We start from the raw sequence: 20,909 nt of genomic DNA, 5'->3' as shown, positions 1-20,909 counted from the left end.
TAGAGCACAGCACGAGTGTGAAGTACGAGTTACACAGTAAACTGATAGAGTACAGCACGAGTGTGAAGTACGAGCCACACAGTAAATTGATAGACCACAGCACGAGTGTGAAGTACGAGCCACACAGTAAACTGATAGAGTACAGCACGAGTGTGAAGTACGTGCCACACAGTAAACTGATAGAGTACAGCACGAGTGTGAAGTACGAGCCACACAGTAAACTGATAGAGTACAGCACGAGTGTGAAGTACGAGCCACACAGTAAACTGATAGAGTACACACGAGTGTGAAGTACGAGCCACACAGTAAACTGATAGAGTACAGCACGAGTGTGAAGTATAAGCCACACAGTAAACTGATAGAGTACAGCACGAGTGTGAAGTATAAGCCACACAGTAAACTGATAGAGTACAGCACGAGTGTGAAGTACGAGCCACACAGTAAACTGATAGAGTACAGAATGAGTGTGAAGTACGAGCCACACAGTAAACTGATAGAGCACAAAATGTGTGTGAAGTACGAGCCACACAGTAAACTGATAGAGCACAGCACGAGTGTGAAGTACGAGCCACACAGTAAACTGATAGAGCACAGCAAGAGTGTGAAGTACGAGCCACACAGTAAACTGATAGAGTACAGCACGAGTGTGAAGTACGAGCCACACAGTAAACTGATAGACCACAGCACGAGTGTGAAGTACGAGCCACACAGTAAACTGATAGAGCACAGCACGAGTGTGAAGTACGAGCCACACAGTAAACTTGTTGGCCTCCTTTAGTCGAAGAACGACTACGGCTCATCTCCAACAGAATAAGCGAAATGAAAGCCTGGGCATTGTCAATGGTCGGAACGAAGTCGTTCACGCGGCTGATGTGATTAAAGGAACGAAACATCCGATACCATTTCGGATCAGCAGCGCCACAAGATCTACCAGGCAGTAGCACTTTGTGCAGTAATATGCCTAAAGGTCACCAGCTACTGATTTTCCCTCAGGGTTGTCTTCTGAAGCCTTTTCCCTGTTTGGGTATAGCCGCAAGGCAGCGGAGGAGTGAATTCAGAGTTTTCTTTCTCCTAGAAGGATTTATAGAAGGTATAAACACCCACCTACTGTTTGGGTATAGCCGTAAGGCAGCGGAGGTGTAGATTCAGAGTTTTCTTTCTACTAGAAGGAACTATAGAAGGTATAAACACCCACCTACTGTTTGGGTATAGCCGTAAGGCAGCGGAGGTGTAGATTCAGAGTTTTCTTTCTACTAGAAGGATTTATAGAAGGTATAAACACCCACCTACTGTTTGGGTATAGCCGCAAGGTATCGGAGGTTTGGATTCAGAGTTTTCTTTCTCCTGTAGACATCTCCATAGTTTCCGTTATCCTATGATTATAAGTAAAATACATTTTGTAAACCCTGCACCTTTGCATATCCCGCACTGCTGACATTTCATGGTCAAAACGCGTTCAATCCTTTTCTTTCAGGATGTAGTCCAGGATGTCTAGACGATTCGTGCAACAAAATGAATGGAACATGTCCATGTAAAGAAGGCTACTTCGATGACAAGTGTTTGAAGAGTATGTCTTCCATGAATCGCAAACATAATTGATTAAAATTAATTTTATAAGAAATATGTATGTGCATTATATACATTTTACCGAGAATGCACTTTGTATAAACACCTACCTGTTATTCCTTAACTAAATTTTTATTTACTCTGGTTCTCGATATTGGTTATAAGAAATAGCAGTATACTCTTAAACAAATCTTAAACAGCCTTTGCTCCACGAGACCCCAAATATTTAACCAAAGAGAATGCTCTCTTCCAAATGTCCATAATGATTGATAGGATGTTTGCTAAAATGTCATTTTGCATGGATTGAGGTAAGATTGTGGCAGGTATTTAGCAGTGACACCTGATATTCCTAGGAAAAATTCGTTGAAATCAGGCTTTGTTTAATTACTTGAGTTTTGTAAGTTCTTTAAGAAATGATGAAAATTACTTTTACAAGATCTCATAATAATAATAATAAGGCTTGTCTTCGAGTTTAAAAGTTAAAATGAGGAATGCAGTATTTCTTGTGGCCCCACCTGCGACCTACTTATGGCATAGCCATTGTCAAGATCTCACACAGAAAGCAGTAAAATGACAGCGGGAATGAATTGAACTCAGAACGAACGGAAAGAAGACAGTTTGGTACACATACTACGACCATGCAGGCAGCAATCTGTCTATTATTACATTTCTTTTTCCTAATTATTTGGATAATTAATACATTTTTTTTTATTATGTAATGAACAGGTGGTGGTTTGGCACAAAACAATCAGTGGACTAGCCATTGTAAAGAAAATTGCTCAAAAGAAAGGCATTTTAAATTTGACCTCTGTTACATGGGCTGGTTTGGTGACTCTTGCCTATACAGTAAGTTCTGATATCTGATCACCATTTTCTATTTTTTTTAAATTTACTTTTTGTTTAACCTTGAGTAGAACACAAAACTAATGTCGATAAATGTTTTTGTGTGTAAGGCACTTACGGAGCAAGAAGTTTTGGCTAGAGGAGATTTAAAAAAAAAATAACCCTAAGCTCAGTAAAACGTGTATATTCAGAAAACAACAGAAAGGGGTCTAGGATACAATTTATTATAACGTTTCTTCACCTTCGGCCGAAAAAATTAAATTTACGTTGTGCCTTAAATCTCTGTCAGTTAAGGATTTCTGGGGAGGGCTGCAAGCCTTCCCAGTGAAGTTCAGGTCTTCGTTCTTATATTCACAAACACATTCTACAGAGACAATTCGCTATAGAAGCCCTCAACACCGACCTGCAACGTCACAACCTGTGGGCAGTTGAGACCAATAGCTCGTTGCCACGTCGTACAGACCTGTGACGTGGCAACGAGCTCTTGGTCTGAAATGCCCACAGGTTGGGACGTTTCAGGTCAATGTTCAGGTCTTCTTTAACGATTTGTCTTGATTCTAATGAAGTGTACAGTTCACTTTCCATCATGTTGGGCTAGATCTACATTACATATTTCAGAAATAGATCTAGAATTTCAATCAAGACGTATAATAATTTAAAATATATTTTAGATGTAAAATCTCAGCTTTAGTAGGACTAAATATTCTAATTCAAATAGATTTTTAGACCTTATTAACTATCTTAACTTAGCCAGTAGTACTACAAGATCTACTACTCTCTCTATATATATATAATAAAATATCTAAATCTATATAAAGATTATCTATCAGAGAGATAGAGAAAGAGAAAAAGAGACACTTTAGGACTCTAGGTCTTCTCTAGACTATTTTGTAAATATAATATAGATGTAGATAATAATCTAATATCTAGATTAAGCCTAAATCTAGAGCCTACTAGTTACTGGATCTCGTATAGATTTAGATGTAAATCTGATCTATAATATAAATTTATAGATTGATCGATCTAGATCAATATTTAAGTCAAGACTACAACTTTAATCTAGATCTAGACCTAGAAGATCAAATTGGCAGTAGATCTTGATCTACATTTAAGACTAAGTTTTGAAATAAGTCCGTATTAGAATTTAGACTTCGCGGAACAAAATAAAAGTGCTAATGAGGAACGGCGTAACATGTGAGTTTTAATTATTTTTTTTATTTTTAGCGGGACGGTTCCGATTAATGCGGAACAGTAGGCTCATCTGCAAGTAGCACATAAAACTGCACCAGATCTAGTAGAAAAAAAACCAAGTTGGAATCCCTAAAAACATAGAATTTTGAGTAGGATGATCAAAAGTAAAATAATTTTGTGATGATCTCGTACTCTAAAAAAATTAAATCTACCTTAACTGCTTGACTGAAAATGGATGAAGTTTTTAAGATTATTTTTATAAATAGCTAAAAAAAAAACATTTTCTAATTAACAGGGGTAAATCGCGCGCGTTTGAAGCGTAAAATCCTTTTTCGTCTCTGTAATTTTTTTTTTGAATACAGTGCAGGATGCGCAGACAGGATGCGCAAAGACCTGTTTCGAAGTCGTTGTTCCTTTAGTATAGCTCCATGGTTTGAATATTATAGCATTTGGCACTATCAGGTCACTCCATCATTAGGTGCGTAGTAACTTTCGTTACAACATTTTATGTTTAATTATATAAAAAACAGCTATCCATATTTATAAAGACGGATCGGCTTTCAAAGCTACCATCAATGCTGGTCTTGGTGCCTTCCTGGTCTTCCCTAAAAATAAACACTTTGAGATAAGTGCACCCTGTGGTGATTACTGCTCAAACTTCCAAGCCGAAATTGAGGCAATTACCATAGCACTCCAGACAGTGGAAAACAAATTATATGAAGGAGTGCAACCACCATCAGATATTGTTGTCTTTACAGACTCCCAATCTACTCTGCAAGCACTTAACAGCAGCACCTCAAACAGCCCAAGAGAGTTGACAACACTCATTGTGATAATCCACCAGATGATATCAAAATTAAATATCAATATTACACTACAGTGGATCCCTGGACACATTGGCATCATGGGAAATGAAAAGGCAGATAAGCTATCAAAGGCAGGTTCATCTATGGAACAACCAGATAGACCTGTCAACTACCTCACCCTAAGGTCAATGTTAGTCAACAATCACAAAGAGGAGTGGCTCAACCAATGGGCATCAGGAAACACAGGCAGAGCCATGTACAGAGAAATGACTACGCCTAACAAACTGGACAGTATTAACTTCCTCCCCCGCAAAGAACAATCTACAATCTTCCAACTAAGAACAGGACACACACCACTATTAAATTACCACCTGAACAAAATAAACTCCACACAACTACCCCTTTGCAGACATTGCGCCCACTCCTTTGAAACCGTAAACCATATCCTCTTTGAATGCCCCTCCCTAATCCACCTTAGGCAGACCCTACTTCCACTACAGCCCAACATAACCAACACCCTGTACGGCAGTGCTGAACAGCTGAAGAAAACAGCACACTTTTTTTCCTTGGCACAGTCTGCAAAAGAGCTCACAGCTCAGCAGCAATAAAGCTGGCTAGAAGAAGAAGAAGAAGAATGTTTAATTATAACTACTTCATCCTTTTGTGCCCTTCTGCTTTCAATTAAAATTCGTTTATATCAGGGGTTTTTTTTTTGTTTGTTTTAATAAATTATTTTTCCTGACAGGAGATCTTGGTGTAAAAGCCATTATGGACGATGAAGTCCTGAATGACAACAATCACAGCACCTGTGTGAAACGTAACAGCGTTACAATCGATTGGCAGAAAAATATACAAGCTGTCACGTGGGTTAGACTGGTCTTTACGAACAATGGTAAGCTAGTACACAAGACTCATGAATAAGTAGGTTGTTTCTTATGTAAGAAAACAGTGCTTCTAAACTGTTTACATTCTTACAGAACAAATAATAAAACAACATCTGTTGATAAAAATCATCATTCAACCTTAATTTCTTTTTATGTATAAACAAGTAGCATTTTGTATTTATTCTAAAGACAATGCCTCGTTTATACAACTGATAAACCATTCTAAAAGCAATATTTTTTTTCTCATTATAACTTGTGATCGTGTCATCGTGAGTTTATTACGGTAGCCCTACCGGCCCATTTGGGTACCGTCCCACCGGGCATTAGCCCTAATGCCAATATAGCCACTCCGCCACTGCTTTTATCATTCCTTAACCTATTAAAAACAAAACCTGGTTATGTGAATGTATAAATCAACTCTAATCTAATGATAGCCCTATAGATCCCGATGTTAGGTCCTACATGCAAAAAAAAAACAAACCTGCGGACTTCTCAGTTCAAGAAAACGTTTAAAAAAAAAACTAATAAGAATCCTGTTTACACAAGTTCCAGGTTCCACCTATGAACTTGTAAGTTGAATAAAGGAATTGTAACAATTAAAATATTAAAGAATACTTTTAAAATAAAAAGGCATTCCTCAATTTATGAAGCTGAAGAATTTATTACTTTTAAAAACTTAATAAATGATAAATTTATAAAAACAATAACACATAAAATACTTTTGTGCGGGGCCTATTCCGGGTAGGGATAAGCCTGAAGTCAATACTAACATTAGAAAATACATTCGTCTTGCAATAATGTTTAGTAACAATGAAAGCTAACAATGCCGTTCTTATTTGATGGTATCCCCAAAATGACAATGTTGTTTATTTTTCAGGAAATTTTAGAGGGTTTATAGGACGTTGTATTTATTTCATGAGATTTTCAAGACTTTTTCATATATTTTGCAATTTGATGATATTATATATAATTTATGATTATGATTATATATAAGTTATAATGGTTTAATTTAATAATTTACACCTAGAGGCTAGAAGTAGCGAGGGGTCTATGAAAGTGCGGGGCTTCTTTGCGACAGCATAGATTGCAGTGGCCTAAGGTCGGCCAGGTTTGTCAGATCTTGACATTAGTGACATCTTATACGAATAATAATCAATTAAATATTTCATGTGCTTCTTCAGATGATGTAAGGGAGATAATCGCATTTTATTTCAACAACAACGATATGAATATCAGTCTTGTCTGTAATTCTGTTGACATGAGGTATCGCAAGGTCGGAAACACATCAATGGATTTTTATTGCGACGGCTCATACTTTGTCACTACAGTACAAGTATCTTGGAAAAGTGAAAGCCTTCTATGCTCTGTCCATGTTAATGGAGGTAGCTTAAGATTTCATGTAATTATTTCAATAAAAGATTTCGTCATTTTTTTTAAGATCAATTTATTCACAGAGCAAGAGCAATATGCATCTATGTGTACACTATATTCTAAATATAGAGATCTGTATTCGTCTATTTTGTGGTTCATCGGATGGTGATAATTTAGTTTAATATTCACTGAAGAGCCGACTTTATTTACAACATATAATCATATCATATTTTAAGAATAAAAATAATGTACACTGTGTCGATCGTACACGCTTCAAATTTCATTCTGCTAATGGAATTTATATGGTGGGAAGAGTTGTGCCCATGCATAGGGGACACTACTCTGTTAGCCAAGATGGCTGATAAAACTTGTTTGTTATGACCTGGAAGAGTTCTTATTTCAAGTTTTTTTTTAATATTCAAATCTCTATCGTAACATGGTGGCAGCGGTGTACACATCTAATAAAGGTAAACGATAACCTAGAGTAACTTAAAGAAAATATAAGAAAACAGCAGTTAAAATGGCAACTGCTAAAAGATATTTCCCAGTACCGTAACCGCTTTTGCAAACAGGCAATATGGCGGCCAATCGGAAAAGATTCAGAAGAGACTGGGATAACTATGGAAAGGCCACGAAACTCACAACAGAGACAGAAGTTATACGTGTAGCAACACTAATGATCATAATTGGAAGTGAGGCAGCAGACGTGTTTGATTCATTTGGAAAAGGGCAGGAGACAAAAATAACTGAAATTTTAAAAAGTTCTGAAGAGTTCTATGTTGGGAGAACCAACGAAACCTATGAGAGAAATGTCTTCAATACGAGAAGACAAGAAGAGAATATTGACTCGTACATAACTGCCCTGAAGAAACTGGCAAGCAGCTGCAATTTTGATAAACTAGAAGAGAGTCTGATTAGGGACCGAATTATCTTAGGGGTTAGAAGTGAACACTTAAAGATGAAACTATTGCAAGACGATAAACTAACCCTACAGAAATGCATAGATGTGTGTAGGATATATGAAAGATCACAAAGACAAATGAAGGATATCAGAGAAGGAAGAAACGAACTTTTGGCCAAACCAACGATTGAAAGAATCTCAACATCGAAGTCAGGCCCAAAATACAGAAAGGAATATCAACAGAGTGACAAGGGGCCATGACAAAAAAAAACTTGAACATTTTGCAAGTGCGACCATGAATACATAAAGGAAAAATGTCCGGTCTGTGGAAAATCGTGTCACAATTGAGGAGGCAGGAATCATTCTACCTCAGTGTGCAGAAAGACAGTATACAGCATTACTCAAGCAAAGACACAAAGCAACATAGACTCAGACACAGAAGAAGATGAAGTTACACTCCAAACTGAATGGGTAATGGCAATGAATAGCCCCAAAAAGCATAGGATGACGGCCGTCATGATGATCAACAACCAAAGAGTCAGATTCCAAGTGGACAGTGCCGCCGACGTCAATACCATAAACGAAAAATATGTGTGCCCAGACCAGATAGTACCGACGTCCCAGAGGTTAACTATGTGGAATAAGACGGTAATGGAGCCAAAAGTAAAAGCTACGTTGGTAACCACCAATCTAAAGACCAATGAGAAATTCAATGTAGATTATATGGTAGTGCCAAATGATCTAACATGCCTGCTAGGATCAACAACACTGAGGAAAATGGAACTCATTCACATAAATGAAGATCGATTTATTGCCGAAGTCGAAGCCACAGGAAACAAACATCAAAACCTTGATGCACTCGGTGACGGGGGCGTGGCTACATTGAAAATAATCCTTCAGCATAATTACTTTCATATCGTCATAATTCACTTAGCTAACGGCTTGTTTGACAAGGATAGAATGTATCCCAATTTTAAATAATCAACGCTGTAAAATCTATGATTCTATTTGTTAAACATTTGGTACATTTAGACAAAGTAAATCTATTTCAAAAAGTATTGAAATAAAATAATTTTCTTTTGATGAGCAGGATAAATAAGTAAAGGATTAAATAAGGTACAAATCGTATATTAGTGTAGAAAATAATTACATTAATGGGATCATGGGATGTAAAAATTAATATCACGACCTGCTGAAATGAAATCCATTATTGTAGACCTCCATGGACAGCTCATAGACCCCCCAATTTATTTTTTCTAGACCCGGTGGAAGTCGTCTTAGAAACCAAGGGTTCTATATAAACCACTTTGGGAATCACTTATATAGATAGATAGATAGATAGATAGATAGATAGATAGATAGATAGATAGATAGATAGATAGATAGAGATAGATAGATAAAGATAGATATATAGATAGAGATAGATAGATAGATAGATAGATAGATAGATAGATAGATAGATAGATAGATAGATAGATAGATAGATAGATAAACAGACTGTACAACACATTCGTTCACAGGACGAAATGTTGCATCTACAGTCTCAAAAGTGAGATGGAGTCTCATTAAATACAAATGGACCAACATTGAGACACTGACAGATGGTTACTATGGTCGAGGTGGCTGTTTGACAATGAACTCCAGTATAACACTTCAACTTTACTTTTGGCATGAGGTCTACTCAGCTCAAGTTTTACTTTACACAGGTAGATTTCTTTGCTTTCTGAGGTTTTTTTAGTGGCCCCCGAAATGGGATAAGACGCTATTAGTTTTGTGAGGCCTGTCTGTGTAAACCATATACTTTTTTAAATTATATAAGCAAGCAGATTTTTCAAGAAATTACACCACTTTTTAATGAAAAACTTGACGGGAAGTAAGTCTTATTAAAAGGTTCACAAGCTTCTACATTAATAAATCAAGCTTCATTCATAGATTCACTAATTGGTCAAAAAAAATTGCATCTAAGATCTTAATTGAAAAAGTATCAATGGATCATTATAAAAAAGATTTTCCATTTATTAACTAACTCATGGAATAGAATACTGATTCAAATGTTGTTTTTAACAAGAATTTTAATACGAACATCGTTTCAATGGACCTCATTCACCAATCGTAAACAAAAACATTTAGCCACGTGGTTCTCTATCTCTTCTATACAATTTGCGCAATCTATAAAGGCTGTCACGTAATACGTTTTTCCATTGTTTTATCAATATTGTCACGTGACTAAATGTTGCTTGTTTACGATTGGTGAATACGTTTTTAAAAAACGTACTACTTTTATATCGCGCAGTTTTCACACAACCTCATTAAGCTATACACTTGACAACAACTAAATTACAATAAGGCCAGACATAGATCTAGATTTAATTGTATTAAACAATTTGAACAAAACTTACATTTATAATCCATTAAAAATAGTTCATCATCTAACAGCTTAGGGGCTCAGATTTATTTATTATGTAAGCAGTTGTATCACATCAAGAAGTGAATCTGACGCGAACAGCACAAGTGCACTATAACCCAGTAATAGACCTACTAAACTTGGCATGGGCATAGCCAGGATTTTTTTTCGGGAGGGGTTTTGGGGGGGGGGGGGCGGATTCCCCTCCCCCCCCCCCCCCCGCGGAAAAAAAATATATTTGTGTGTGTGTGTACATAATTAATCTTTATTACATTCTGACCCTTTCGGAAGACGTTTATTGTTTATTGTAGACACCCCGCCCTTGCTATCCAGGGGGTCTGGGGGAGCTCGCAGCGCTTCCCCAGCGCGGGGCGAAGCCCCGCCGCCGAGCACTATTTCTGGTATTGAAAGCCAACAAAATGCATATTCTGAGGTATCTACAGTGCATTATCTTGCTATTAAAAAGTTTTATTTCAAAAACCTAATGTGCTATTCTTACTGACTTAGACCCTCTCGCACCGTTCGGCGCATTTTCCGGCAAGCTGTTTCCGCAACTCTTATTTTGCGTAATTCATTTTGTCGGAGAACATGTCCCGCAAAACCTCATGCGACGCTCTGTCACAACCGTACTAAGGATTCGACTCCCAGTTCGGCATATGATTTCTTTGATTTAGACCCGATCTCTATGACTGACTCCTAAAATCTGTCTTAGCCATCTTTGTTGAGCCACATTCAATGTTTTTCAATTTCGGCAGAAGACTATTCACACTTTATTAATGGAGCCCAAGCCACTGGTAGAAATTTGTCACCTTTCTTGACTACGCTTTTGGAATTACATGCCTGTATTTCGCTTTAGATTTTATATCGAAAAGGAAAGTTTTTTCGTCAAATCATCTGTTGAGGGGTTTTAAACTAAAAAATCTCTGGAGTTGTTTTTAAATTCAAAACCCCATTTAGCTACGATCATAGAATTTGGTGACTGTAGTTTGCTTTAAAATAATATTGAAGAGAGAGTTTTTCAACTCTAAACGCTCTGTAGGGGAATTTTAAACTCAAAACCATCTGGAGGGGTTTTTAACTTTAAAGAAAAAGCCATCTGGAGGTGGGGATTTAAACTCAAAACCCCTTTGACTACGCTCATGGATTTTATAGTGTGTAATTTGCTTTTTTTTATATTGAAGAAGTACTTTTTAGCTTCAAACCCCAACTGGAGGGGGGGGGGTTAAACTCAAAACCCCTTTGGCTACGCTCATAAAATTTTGAATGTGTAATTTGCTTTTTTATATTGAAGAGGGGTTTATCGTAAATTTTGAAATCAAAATATTCCTTAACTGTGCTGTTGGAATTTGGGGATTGCTTTTTGCATTTTTTTTTTGTTTTGTTTTATAGAATAGGGGGATTTAACTGCAAAAACCTCTGGTAGGTGGTTTAAAACTCAAAACCCCCTGTAGGGGGTTTTAAACTCAAAGCCCCTGGTAGGGGGTTTTAAACTCAAAACCCCCCTGGTAGAGAGATTTGTATCTCAAAACCCCCTGATAGGGTTTTTTTAAATCTCAAAACCCCCTGGTAGGGGGGTTTAAACTCAAAATCCCCTGGTACAGGGTTTTTAACTCAAACTCCCTCGGCTGTGCTGTGGTAAGTGATGATTTAGTATTAAAATCTCACCTAAAATAAACAAAATGAAAGCAAAAATCAGTCACTTAATTCCCTGCGGGGGGGGGATTTCATTTCGGGGGGGGGGGGGGGGTTGAACCCCAAGAACCCCCCCCCTGGCTACGCCCATGAAACTTGGTCATAATATTGACCTAGATCTAGCTCTGGTAAATCTAGATTCTATTTATAGATTTCTAGATCTAGTCTAGATTAGGCTATAGATTTAGTTCTAGATCTTTATCTAGAGTCTATTTAGTCTAAACCTAAACCTATTATAGTCTAGAGCAGTGGTTCCCAAACTTTTTTGTCTCGTAGACCCTTTGCCATGTTTTCTGGTTTTTGGTAGACCCCCTCCTTAACTTATATTGCATTTTTGCAAATTCATCAACATTTTTTGAAAACTAATTTCTAACTCAAAGAGTAAAAAAAAAAATTAAAGCTACAAATTAAGTTACATGGATCTATCTTTTTTTTTTTTTTTGATAAAATTCAAATTTAAACCAATTAAAATAACAATTAATATGTATTCCTGGAATCACCAAACACACTGGAAATGTCTTTTTCCAGGTTTATCTTACGTTGCTACGAATATTATGTTTCATATGGGAATTAGTTGTTCTATGAAGTAGCTCTTCAAACATTAAATATTAATTAATTAATTTAATTTGCCTTAACTTAAGTATCATTGCAAAAGTTTTCACAAGGAGCTAATATTGAGTCCATGGAACTGTTGTCACTTAGGGAGAAGGTGATTAACTGGCTTCTAAACCAGTAAGCCTTGAGCAGGAAGGGCTCATTAGCCTTGGCTTGCTACCCACCTGAATTCAAAGCTCTGCTGCCTTGCACCCAAACATGGTGATCCAAAGCATTTGTGTTTCAACCCTGAGTAAAAATTAGGAGCCAGCAATCCTTAGGCAGTTTGCATCACACATCATTACATCCTGTCAGAGCCAGTGACACCGCTGATCCCAAACTGTATATATGTCGTTTGCAAAGAATTATATAAGAAGCTTTTAATTTGATAACTCATGCCACCGATGTGTCTTTGAACTGTATTGTTGCTGGTTGCTTTAAAAAAATTCTTTTAATAAGATCAGATGTAGGTATGTGTAAAACCATTTTTAAAACTTCAACGGCTGTAAAAATCAATGCTTTACCTATAGTGTTTGTCATATTTACTATAAGTAAAGAGAAATTGTAAGATGTCGAAGAGAGATTTTGTGGTTCTATTCTTTATCTTTGAGTGTTCGAAAGTTGTTCAAATCTTTATCTATTTTGTCAGGGTGGCATCGTCTCAGATGATCCTCCTGCGTAATTAGTTTCATATCATAAAAAAGGCACTTAGGCACCCGCTTGTTTGACAAAGAAGAAATGAATCCCAATTTTAAATAATCAATGTCGTACAGTCTACACATTTCTTTATGTTTAACATTAGTTACATGTAGACTAAATTAAGCTCTTTAAAAAAGTATTAGAATTAAGTACAATAACTTTTCATTTGAATAGCAGGATAAATATTTCAAGGATAAACTAAGGTAATTAGCGTATGAAACAATTACATTAATGGAATGTAAAAATTTAAGTCACGACCTGCTTAAATGAAAATCCATTATCGTAGACCCCCATGGACATCTCATAGACCCCCAATTTATTTTTTCACTTTCGTAGACCCCTTGGAAGTCTTCGTAGACCCCTGGGGGTCTATATAGACCACTTTGGGAATCACTGGTCTAGAGTCTAGGATGGTTGCCTGGTCTTGCAGTTTTTACTCTGGACTGTCGTTTGGATTTATCGATGGTCCCGCGTTCAAACCCTGCCCTCTCTATATCTAGAACTAGTCTAGAGATCTAGTCTATATGTAGATCTAGATTCTAGATTAGAGTATATCATATCTAGAACTAGTCAAGAAATCTAGATCTTGTCTAGATCTAGATTCAATATATATTCTATATTTTGGATGTTGTCTAGACCTTGCTATTAAGTAAATAGAGTGATTATGATCAGGATTAGTAGGCCTACTAGTGGATAATAGTGTTTTAGCCTATGCTGTTCGCATGGGAAACCGTTTGTGCAGGCTCTCTTTTTTTTATTTCTTACTTCGTCTACTCTAATATATTAATTGAAATTGTTGGGAAGGAAGTAGGTATCTTGGAGCAGTGGCGTCATGGGGGAGGAGCGAGTGTGCGGCCTGCACCGGTCGACACTAGTTTGGTGATGACAATCAAGTTGGAAAAATTATAACTTGGCAAAAGCAGACACATTGAAAAAGATAATAAAGTCTCGAGATATATCTTGGAGCAGTGGCGTCACTAGGAGAGGGGGTGTAAGGGGTGCAGGCCGCACCAGTCAACTCCATGTTGGGGTTGACAACCAAGTTGGAAAAATTATTACTTGGTAAAAGTAGACACATTGGAAAAGATAATAATAAAATCTCTAGATATATGCCCAAATATGCCTTGACACATCTAGATGGTAGTTGTAGTGTAAATAATACAGCACGACGTTATACCATTTAAAGTATAACAAAAGAAACATGTTCATATGATGTTAAGTCTGTTTAAAATTTTAATTATATACGTAATAACATTTGAATAAATGTAATTAGTATTGGGATTTTACATTTGAGTAAAAATCAATAAAAGTAGGTAATCAGCTCATTGTATTGGTTCAACAAAAAAACAACTAGTAATAGTGTTCATTGCAACTTATTCTAAGAAAGTTTGATGGGGAGGGGTGACACCCTGAGCTACCTCACTAGATGCCATCGACACTGTATCGGGAGGTTTCCATGCTGATCCAGAAGAGTTAGGAGAGTCTTATGAAAGACGACGTGTTGAACTGTTTCCTTTTATGTGAAAAATAACGCCAAATTTCTTTAAACGATCAAAATATTGGTGTATAGGATAGGGGATGCCTTTGAGTTTGTGTGATATCACAAACTCTCTTTGTAATCTTGTTCTAATTTTTTACAAATGAAAAGTTTATTCAATGTTTTTATAGTTAACCTGCAAATTACGTTTCCGAACATTGAGAGGTGACAGTTAGACAAACACGTTTATTACAATTCCCATTGGCTATGGACATGAGATTTGCATTTTATCCCTTTTTTTTAAGCATTATTATTAAAAGAAGTAAAGTTCCCATTTCAGACCTTGTAGTCTATAGGGCAAATAATGCAGTGGGTACCGAGTCACATAGGTGTGACTGGCAACACAATTGGAGACTCTTTGACCCACCAGGGAGGGCAAATGCCACCCACTGAACAGGCTGTAAGCTTTCTTCAAGCCTTGGCTATAATACAAAAAAAAACAGAAATGGAAAAGTCGTTTGAGTGCTGGGAACAAGTCCCAAAAAGCCCGTGGAGTCTGGGAGCGCATGAGGCGCCCTGACCGCACTTCCCCGTAGTGGAGGCTGTCCAGGCCTGAGCACGCTATTATAGCACAGTGCAGGACAAGCCACTGTCCTGTTAGCTCATATTTGGCCAAATTTTGATTCACGGTGCCCCTAATATTCTGTTGGACTGCCCCAGACTTGCTGATCTCCACCTCGACAGGTCTGGAAACCAAAAATTCTCGACCTGTATGGTGATGTGTATGCACTACGCAATGCAGCAGGGTTTCTGTCCAGGGCTTTTGCAAGAGAGGATTTGAGCCTCTCAAGCCCTCACTCTAATGGAGTTTGATGATGATGATGATTATGATGATGATAGGGCAAACAGAGTCATCTGTTTCTGTGGCCTATTTTAACGAGTGTGTCATGTGGCCAACACAACGAGCAACCATCTTTACTTTTCCTCACCTAATGTCATGTACCCATCAGATATTGGTTCCAACCCAGGAAACTGGGTTATGAGCACTTAAGATTTGAACGTAAATATAGAAGTGAAGCTAGGTGCTGATACAAATGATGATACATACATATTAAACAGAAATGAACAGGAGCACCAGGGACCAAGTTTTTAAATGAGAGAAAGTAGTGAATTAAAATGAGACGAAAATAAGTGACTGCGCCGACCAGGGCTCGAACCAGTGAACCCACTGAAGCTTCTATATGTTATGTATTTATGTTGTCCGCCTTTCATTATGAGAGATACACAATTAAATAGAGCCATTGTTTGTCTAATACATGCCTAACGGCTGTCTGTGTCGGCTCTATTAAAGTTGTGGGTGAACGCATGTGGCAAGGTGGGGGAGGAGCTATCTAGGGCATGTGACCATTGACCACTGGGGTGGAAATTTGCATACGGGCGAAATGACTCTGGACCAGAACAAACTTTATTCGGATAATCCGATGGTCTAGACTCTAGAGCTTAAGTTCGCTTAGTGCGTTATCGCTAGTCGGTGTTGTCGTTTCCAGGGTCACTGGTTCGAGCCTTGGTCGACGCAGTCCCTTATTTTCGTCTCATTTTATTTCACTACTTTGTCTCATTTAAAAACTTGGTCTCTGTGCTCCTGTTCAATGATGTTTAATATTCATTATAGACAACAGGCAATGTTTACATTTTTAAAAATCTAAGCAAACTGTTTATATGACTATCGGTCATCCCATTAGGAACCTATTTTATTCTTCTAGCCAACTTGCTGTAAGCTCCTTTGCAGACTGTGCCAAGGAAAACATAAACTGACCACTGCCAATGTTCTCCGATATCTACATTTAGCCGAATCTTTCATTTTGTTACTAGAGACGACATAAAAAAAAAAAACAACTAAAAAGATTCTAGAAATAACAAATCCCCCTTTGGGTCAGGATTTTGTGATTTTACCATCACAAAAGATTTACAATACACTGATAGTAAAGACAAACAGACACAAACACTCATTTGTTCCCCTGGCAATCAAATCATTAAATAGAAACTGGTATAAACTTTTCACATGTAATTATGAGTGGGTCTGGTGTGAATGTACATTTTTTTTTTATAGTTATAATGTTTTGTTTAGTGTAATGCTCAAGTTGTAAGACAAATTACCTTACGGTAAATAAAGATTATTATTATTATTATTATTATTATTATGATTTATTATCGGTAACTAAACATTACTGTAGTTCAACAATTACTTTAAAAGACACTCTCTATCGATGCCTTATATTCTTCAGACTTTTCAAGAGACGACGGCCGTGGAAACTACTTTGTGGAACTCATTGACGTTCACGGACAGGTTCAGTCCAAGAAGTTTTCCAGTGGGAAAGATGTATTTGTTCAGAATGCGTTTTTTAACAGTGTCTTTGAGTTTCGATCTGTTAATATCAGAGTATTGAGTGGGACATTGGATCTATGTGAAGTGGAAGTCTACGGAGGCGAGTATATAGGTTTTTAAGAACTATTCTTTTTAACTCTATCTCTCCTACGCTTACCAAGAGTTGCGATGACATGGAGGCCAATGTGAGGAAAGCGCAAACACGGACGTCATCGTATAACTTGGCGCCACACCTTCATGAAGGACCTCAGAACAGTGGACACCAGGTGGGAGGAGGCTTCAAACATTGCCAATGACAAACCGTTATGGAGGCAGCCTTCCGCCCAGTGCGCCGAACGGCGCGAGAGGACCTAAGTCTCCTATTTGACGATATCATCGTTGATTTGACCTCATTACAGGATTTAAAATGTTGGATTGTATAAACTTGACTTTGTGTTAGATAAAAGAAAGAGCATGCGTTGCCCTTTAATTCTAAACCAAATAAAACACTTTCTGAATACAAAGGAGGAAGACATTGAAGCTTCATCATAACATTTAGTGACATAGTGATACGCGAAATGAAGAATTCCTTTGAATTATGGGCAAATAAATACTTAGAAAGAGTTAAGAATGTTTAAACCACTTCAGTTGTGTGAATCGTTTAAGTTTAAACAAGAAATACAGAATAAAAGTTGGCAATCCAGAAGTTAATAAGTATGTTCATAAGTATTATATTTATAGAAAAAAAATAATATATATATATATATATATAATCATTTTTGAAAGAATCAGAGCAATATATCTTACTACTGCAGGAATAAGCTTTCTTTTAATATAAAGCACACTTAATTAATTACCAACTAATCAACGAACTAAATGTTTTATTTTTGTTTTCATCGTCCATAAATAATTATGCTAAATTTCAACTAGATCAAAAAATGGGAAGTTAGAGAATAAACGTGTAAAAAACGTAATAATGGAAATAACTCCACATATACAGCCACACATCACAAAAGTAGCATTGTTTTCCTTTTTTGGCGGTTTTCGTTTGTACCCTATAATATACTAGACATATATTACCCGCGGCCCGAGGGTCTTAATTTGCGTATCACTGTCGATATAGTCAACTGACAGTGTTTTGTAAACTATTAAACGAAAAAATAATGTAATAGGTAAAGTGAATGCGGAATGCGTAAATGTAAAAATAGTATGAATGGAGCTATCAAAATAGCTAATCGAATTAAATCCATTTTTTCAAATAAAAACATTTGCTTGTAGGCCTTCATTTGTTTGATTAAAATTTGAAATGAATAGACTTAAATTTGTATGTTCTTGTGTTAAAGTATAAAGTAGTTCTTGAGTTAGACATAGATCTAGATGTATACTAATCTAGAATTAAATAATGGCTTGGATAGAGTTCATTCTGCGCTGAGTGTAGGCTTTGCTTTGCGTATGCGTCACCTTTTTTAGTATCGATTCATGAATTAATATATCTCTACACTGCTTCGCTGTTTTAGCGAATGAATTCATTAAAAATGCTTTAAAAAACAAATTTGAATGTTAATTTGATTAAAATATAGAATGAATGGAATATAAGTAGTCTGTTCATGTGTTAAAGTACTAAAATTATATCATCTTAAAGTGGAATTATAGTTTTAGACCAAGGAATAGAAAGATGTGTAAAATTATGGTATTGTCGAGTGAAAGAATGTCCGTCAGGAATTCTAAATTTGCAGATATAAGGAACGAATTTATGTAAACATACTTTTGAAACACAAATTTGAAGGTTAATTTTGTTAAATAGTGAAATCAATGGACTATATTTTGTATTTTCATGTGTCAAAGTAAAAAACTATCTGTGCAAAGTGTAGTTCTTAAAACTTGATCTAGATCCTTTCGATCTTTTTCTCATGTAAACATGGTAAACATGGCCTAGATCGATGAAGTTATAATGCTTTCATAGAGTTGGTCAACTTTTGTTTTGAGGGTCTTAAGTTTGTTTTAGGGCTACTATACATACGTCACGGTTCAAGTTAGTACACAAGGAAAATTTCTGTCAAGTTTTATCAAGATTGGTCTAACGGTTTTGATTTCTATTCGGCACATACATACATACATACATACATAGATACATACTGTTACGTATTTCTGAATCTTCTGGCTAAATGTTCTAGTAGGCAGACAAATAAAAACACTGCAAAGAACTTGACGACTCAACTTTCAGCTTCATATAACTTTATTGACTATTAACTCTAACAATTCTTCACTGTAACATGTAGCGTAGAAGACTGTACAATATCTGTCAGTTTACAGTTAGCTATACTTCGTTGCAATTCATCTCTTCACTTCGTTGCAATTCATCTCTTCTCAATTTGCATTGAGCCGTATTCCACAGAACAGACCAACAACACACTTCCCAGTGTCGCTCCAGGTCTCCCAAAGCTGAACCAAGTCGTACTCAAGTCTACCGAATCAGAGCCGCACAAGTCTTACATCGACTGTATTGACTGTAACTGCTCAAGTCCACTGTAGTTTGATGTATAGACTTTAACGACAGTAGTCCACTCCAAGTAACTCTACCCTAATTAACTTGCATCGAGTGGTACACATCCTCTTCTACTGTCTCGCACAGTAGACAACAGTAACGAAGACTGTACTGACGATTCTACCTACGACTTCATACTACTCACTCACGACTGACTTTCACATTACCTCTCTGGCTTATATAGAGTCCCTAATCGCTTCTCCAAAGTTGCACAAACACTGTTAGTATCTTCTGGAACAACACGTGAGGAAACGTCACATTCTGTCTTTGTTTATACATGTAGATTCCAGAGAACACCTGCTGCAGTGTCATTAAGCCAGGGTCACTCGTAGTGACCTTTATCTGTCACTGTTCACTAGTAACTGCCACCTTCTTAGATCTGTTCGTCCCCTGGAACAACACGTTAAGACACGTCACATCCTGTCTTTGTTTGTACATGTAGATTCCAGAGAACACTCGCTGCTGTGTCATCTCGCCGGGGTCACACGTTGACCTCTACCTATCACTGTTCATTTGTATACATACATACATATATACGCCTTACATTCTAATTTATAGTATAGATTTACTGTGAAGAAAGCAGTAGACTTTCACTACCGCTAATTATAAACGTATTTGACTAAAAATAGGCACTAGGCAGTAGGGAATAATATTTAATACTAAGATTAGAAAGATCAACTGCTACGTCTTGTGCTCAAATTATAGCTCAATACTTTTTTTTTACATTTAGTAGTTAATAAGGATATTCACAGTAACTGCCTTGACATTGAATAATTTATAGTGAAAATTTCCGAGAAAGTTAAACAGCTATGTGCATGTGTGTTTTTACCAGACAGACAGAGAAACAGAGAGAGTTGATATAAGCTTTGTAAAAAGAAATAAACCATCAGTTTCAAAAAGTCATTTTTAGTTGCAGTTACATTATAAGTTGTTTTACATTCTTACCCACAGATTGTATCGCTCCATATTACGGCTACTCTTGTCTAGATATATGCTACCTAGCATGTCTACACCAGGACTGTACCTATGATGGAGAATGCTATGAATGTACTCCTGGTCGCACCGGTACATACTGTGATGACCGTTTATACAACACTACTGACTTAGTAACTGAAGCAGCCAGACAGTCGTCCACTGAGGCAAGTTTTAGTGTCGCAAAAGTAAAATCTGTCATAAATAAATATGTCGTGATATTAATAGTTTGTGTTCTTACACTATTAATTATCTTGATTGGGAAAACATGTTTCTCTTTCAAAATGGTCAAAGAGGAAGAAGAAAAAGCCTATTCAAATACATTTCTATAGAAAAAAAATCTTTAAATTTGTTTGTGCTTGCTTTTAGAATTAGTTTTTGTTATTTTAGTTCTCAAATCCTATACTCTTAAAGCAATTCTTGTATGTATGTATGTATGTATGTATGTATGTATGTATGTATGTATGTATGTATGTATGTATGTATGTATGTATGTGTGGAATAAGTCCGCCGATCGGTCCGTTTGCACTTCCCGATGGGGATGATGGCCTGCGACTTCTAGGGGTAAAGTCTTAGAGCCACAACGTGGTAAATATTTT

General features: G+C 36.7%; 1 protein-coding gene across 2 annotated transcripts in view; it reads left to right on the top strand.

The window, feature by feature from the left end:
• LOC106060281 (uncharacterized) overlaps positions 1-20,642 on the top strand; it is a 66,586-nt gene extending 45,944 nt beyond the window's left edge. For both annotated transcript variants that reach the window (XM_056011292.1, XM_056011291.1), the window contains 7 exons: positions 1,475-1,567; positions 2,293-2,412; positions 5,152-5,298; positions 6,472-6,672; positions 9,083-9,268; positions 16,714-16,914; positions 20,290-20,642. In XM_056011292.1, coding sequence (XP_055867267.1) covers positions 1,475-1,567; positions 2,293-2,412; positions 5,152-5,298; positions 6,472-6,672; positions 9,083-9,268; positions 16,714-16,914; positions 20,290-20,642 — 1,301 coding nt within the window. The remainder of the gene's footprint in view (positions 1-1,474; positions 1,568-2,292; positions 2,413-5,151; positions 5,299-6,471; positions 6,673-9,082; positions 9,269-16,713; positions 16,915-20,289) is intronic.
• Positions 20,643-20,909: the final 267 nt, after the last annotated feature.

This window comes from Biomphalaria glabrata, chromosome 14 (assembly GCF_947242115.1).
Source record: "Biomphalaria glabrata chromosome 14, xgBioGlab47.1, whole genome shotgun sequence".
In the NCBI taxonomy this organism is placed as follows: domain Eukaryota; kingdom Metazoa; phylum Mollusca; class Gastropoda; family Planorbidae; genus Biomphalaria; species Biomphalaria glabrata.
This window is presented reverse-complemented; position numbering and strand designations above follow the sequence as displayed.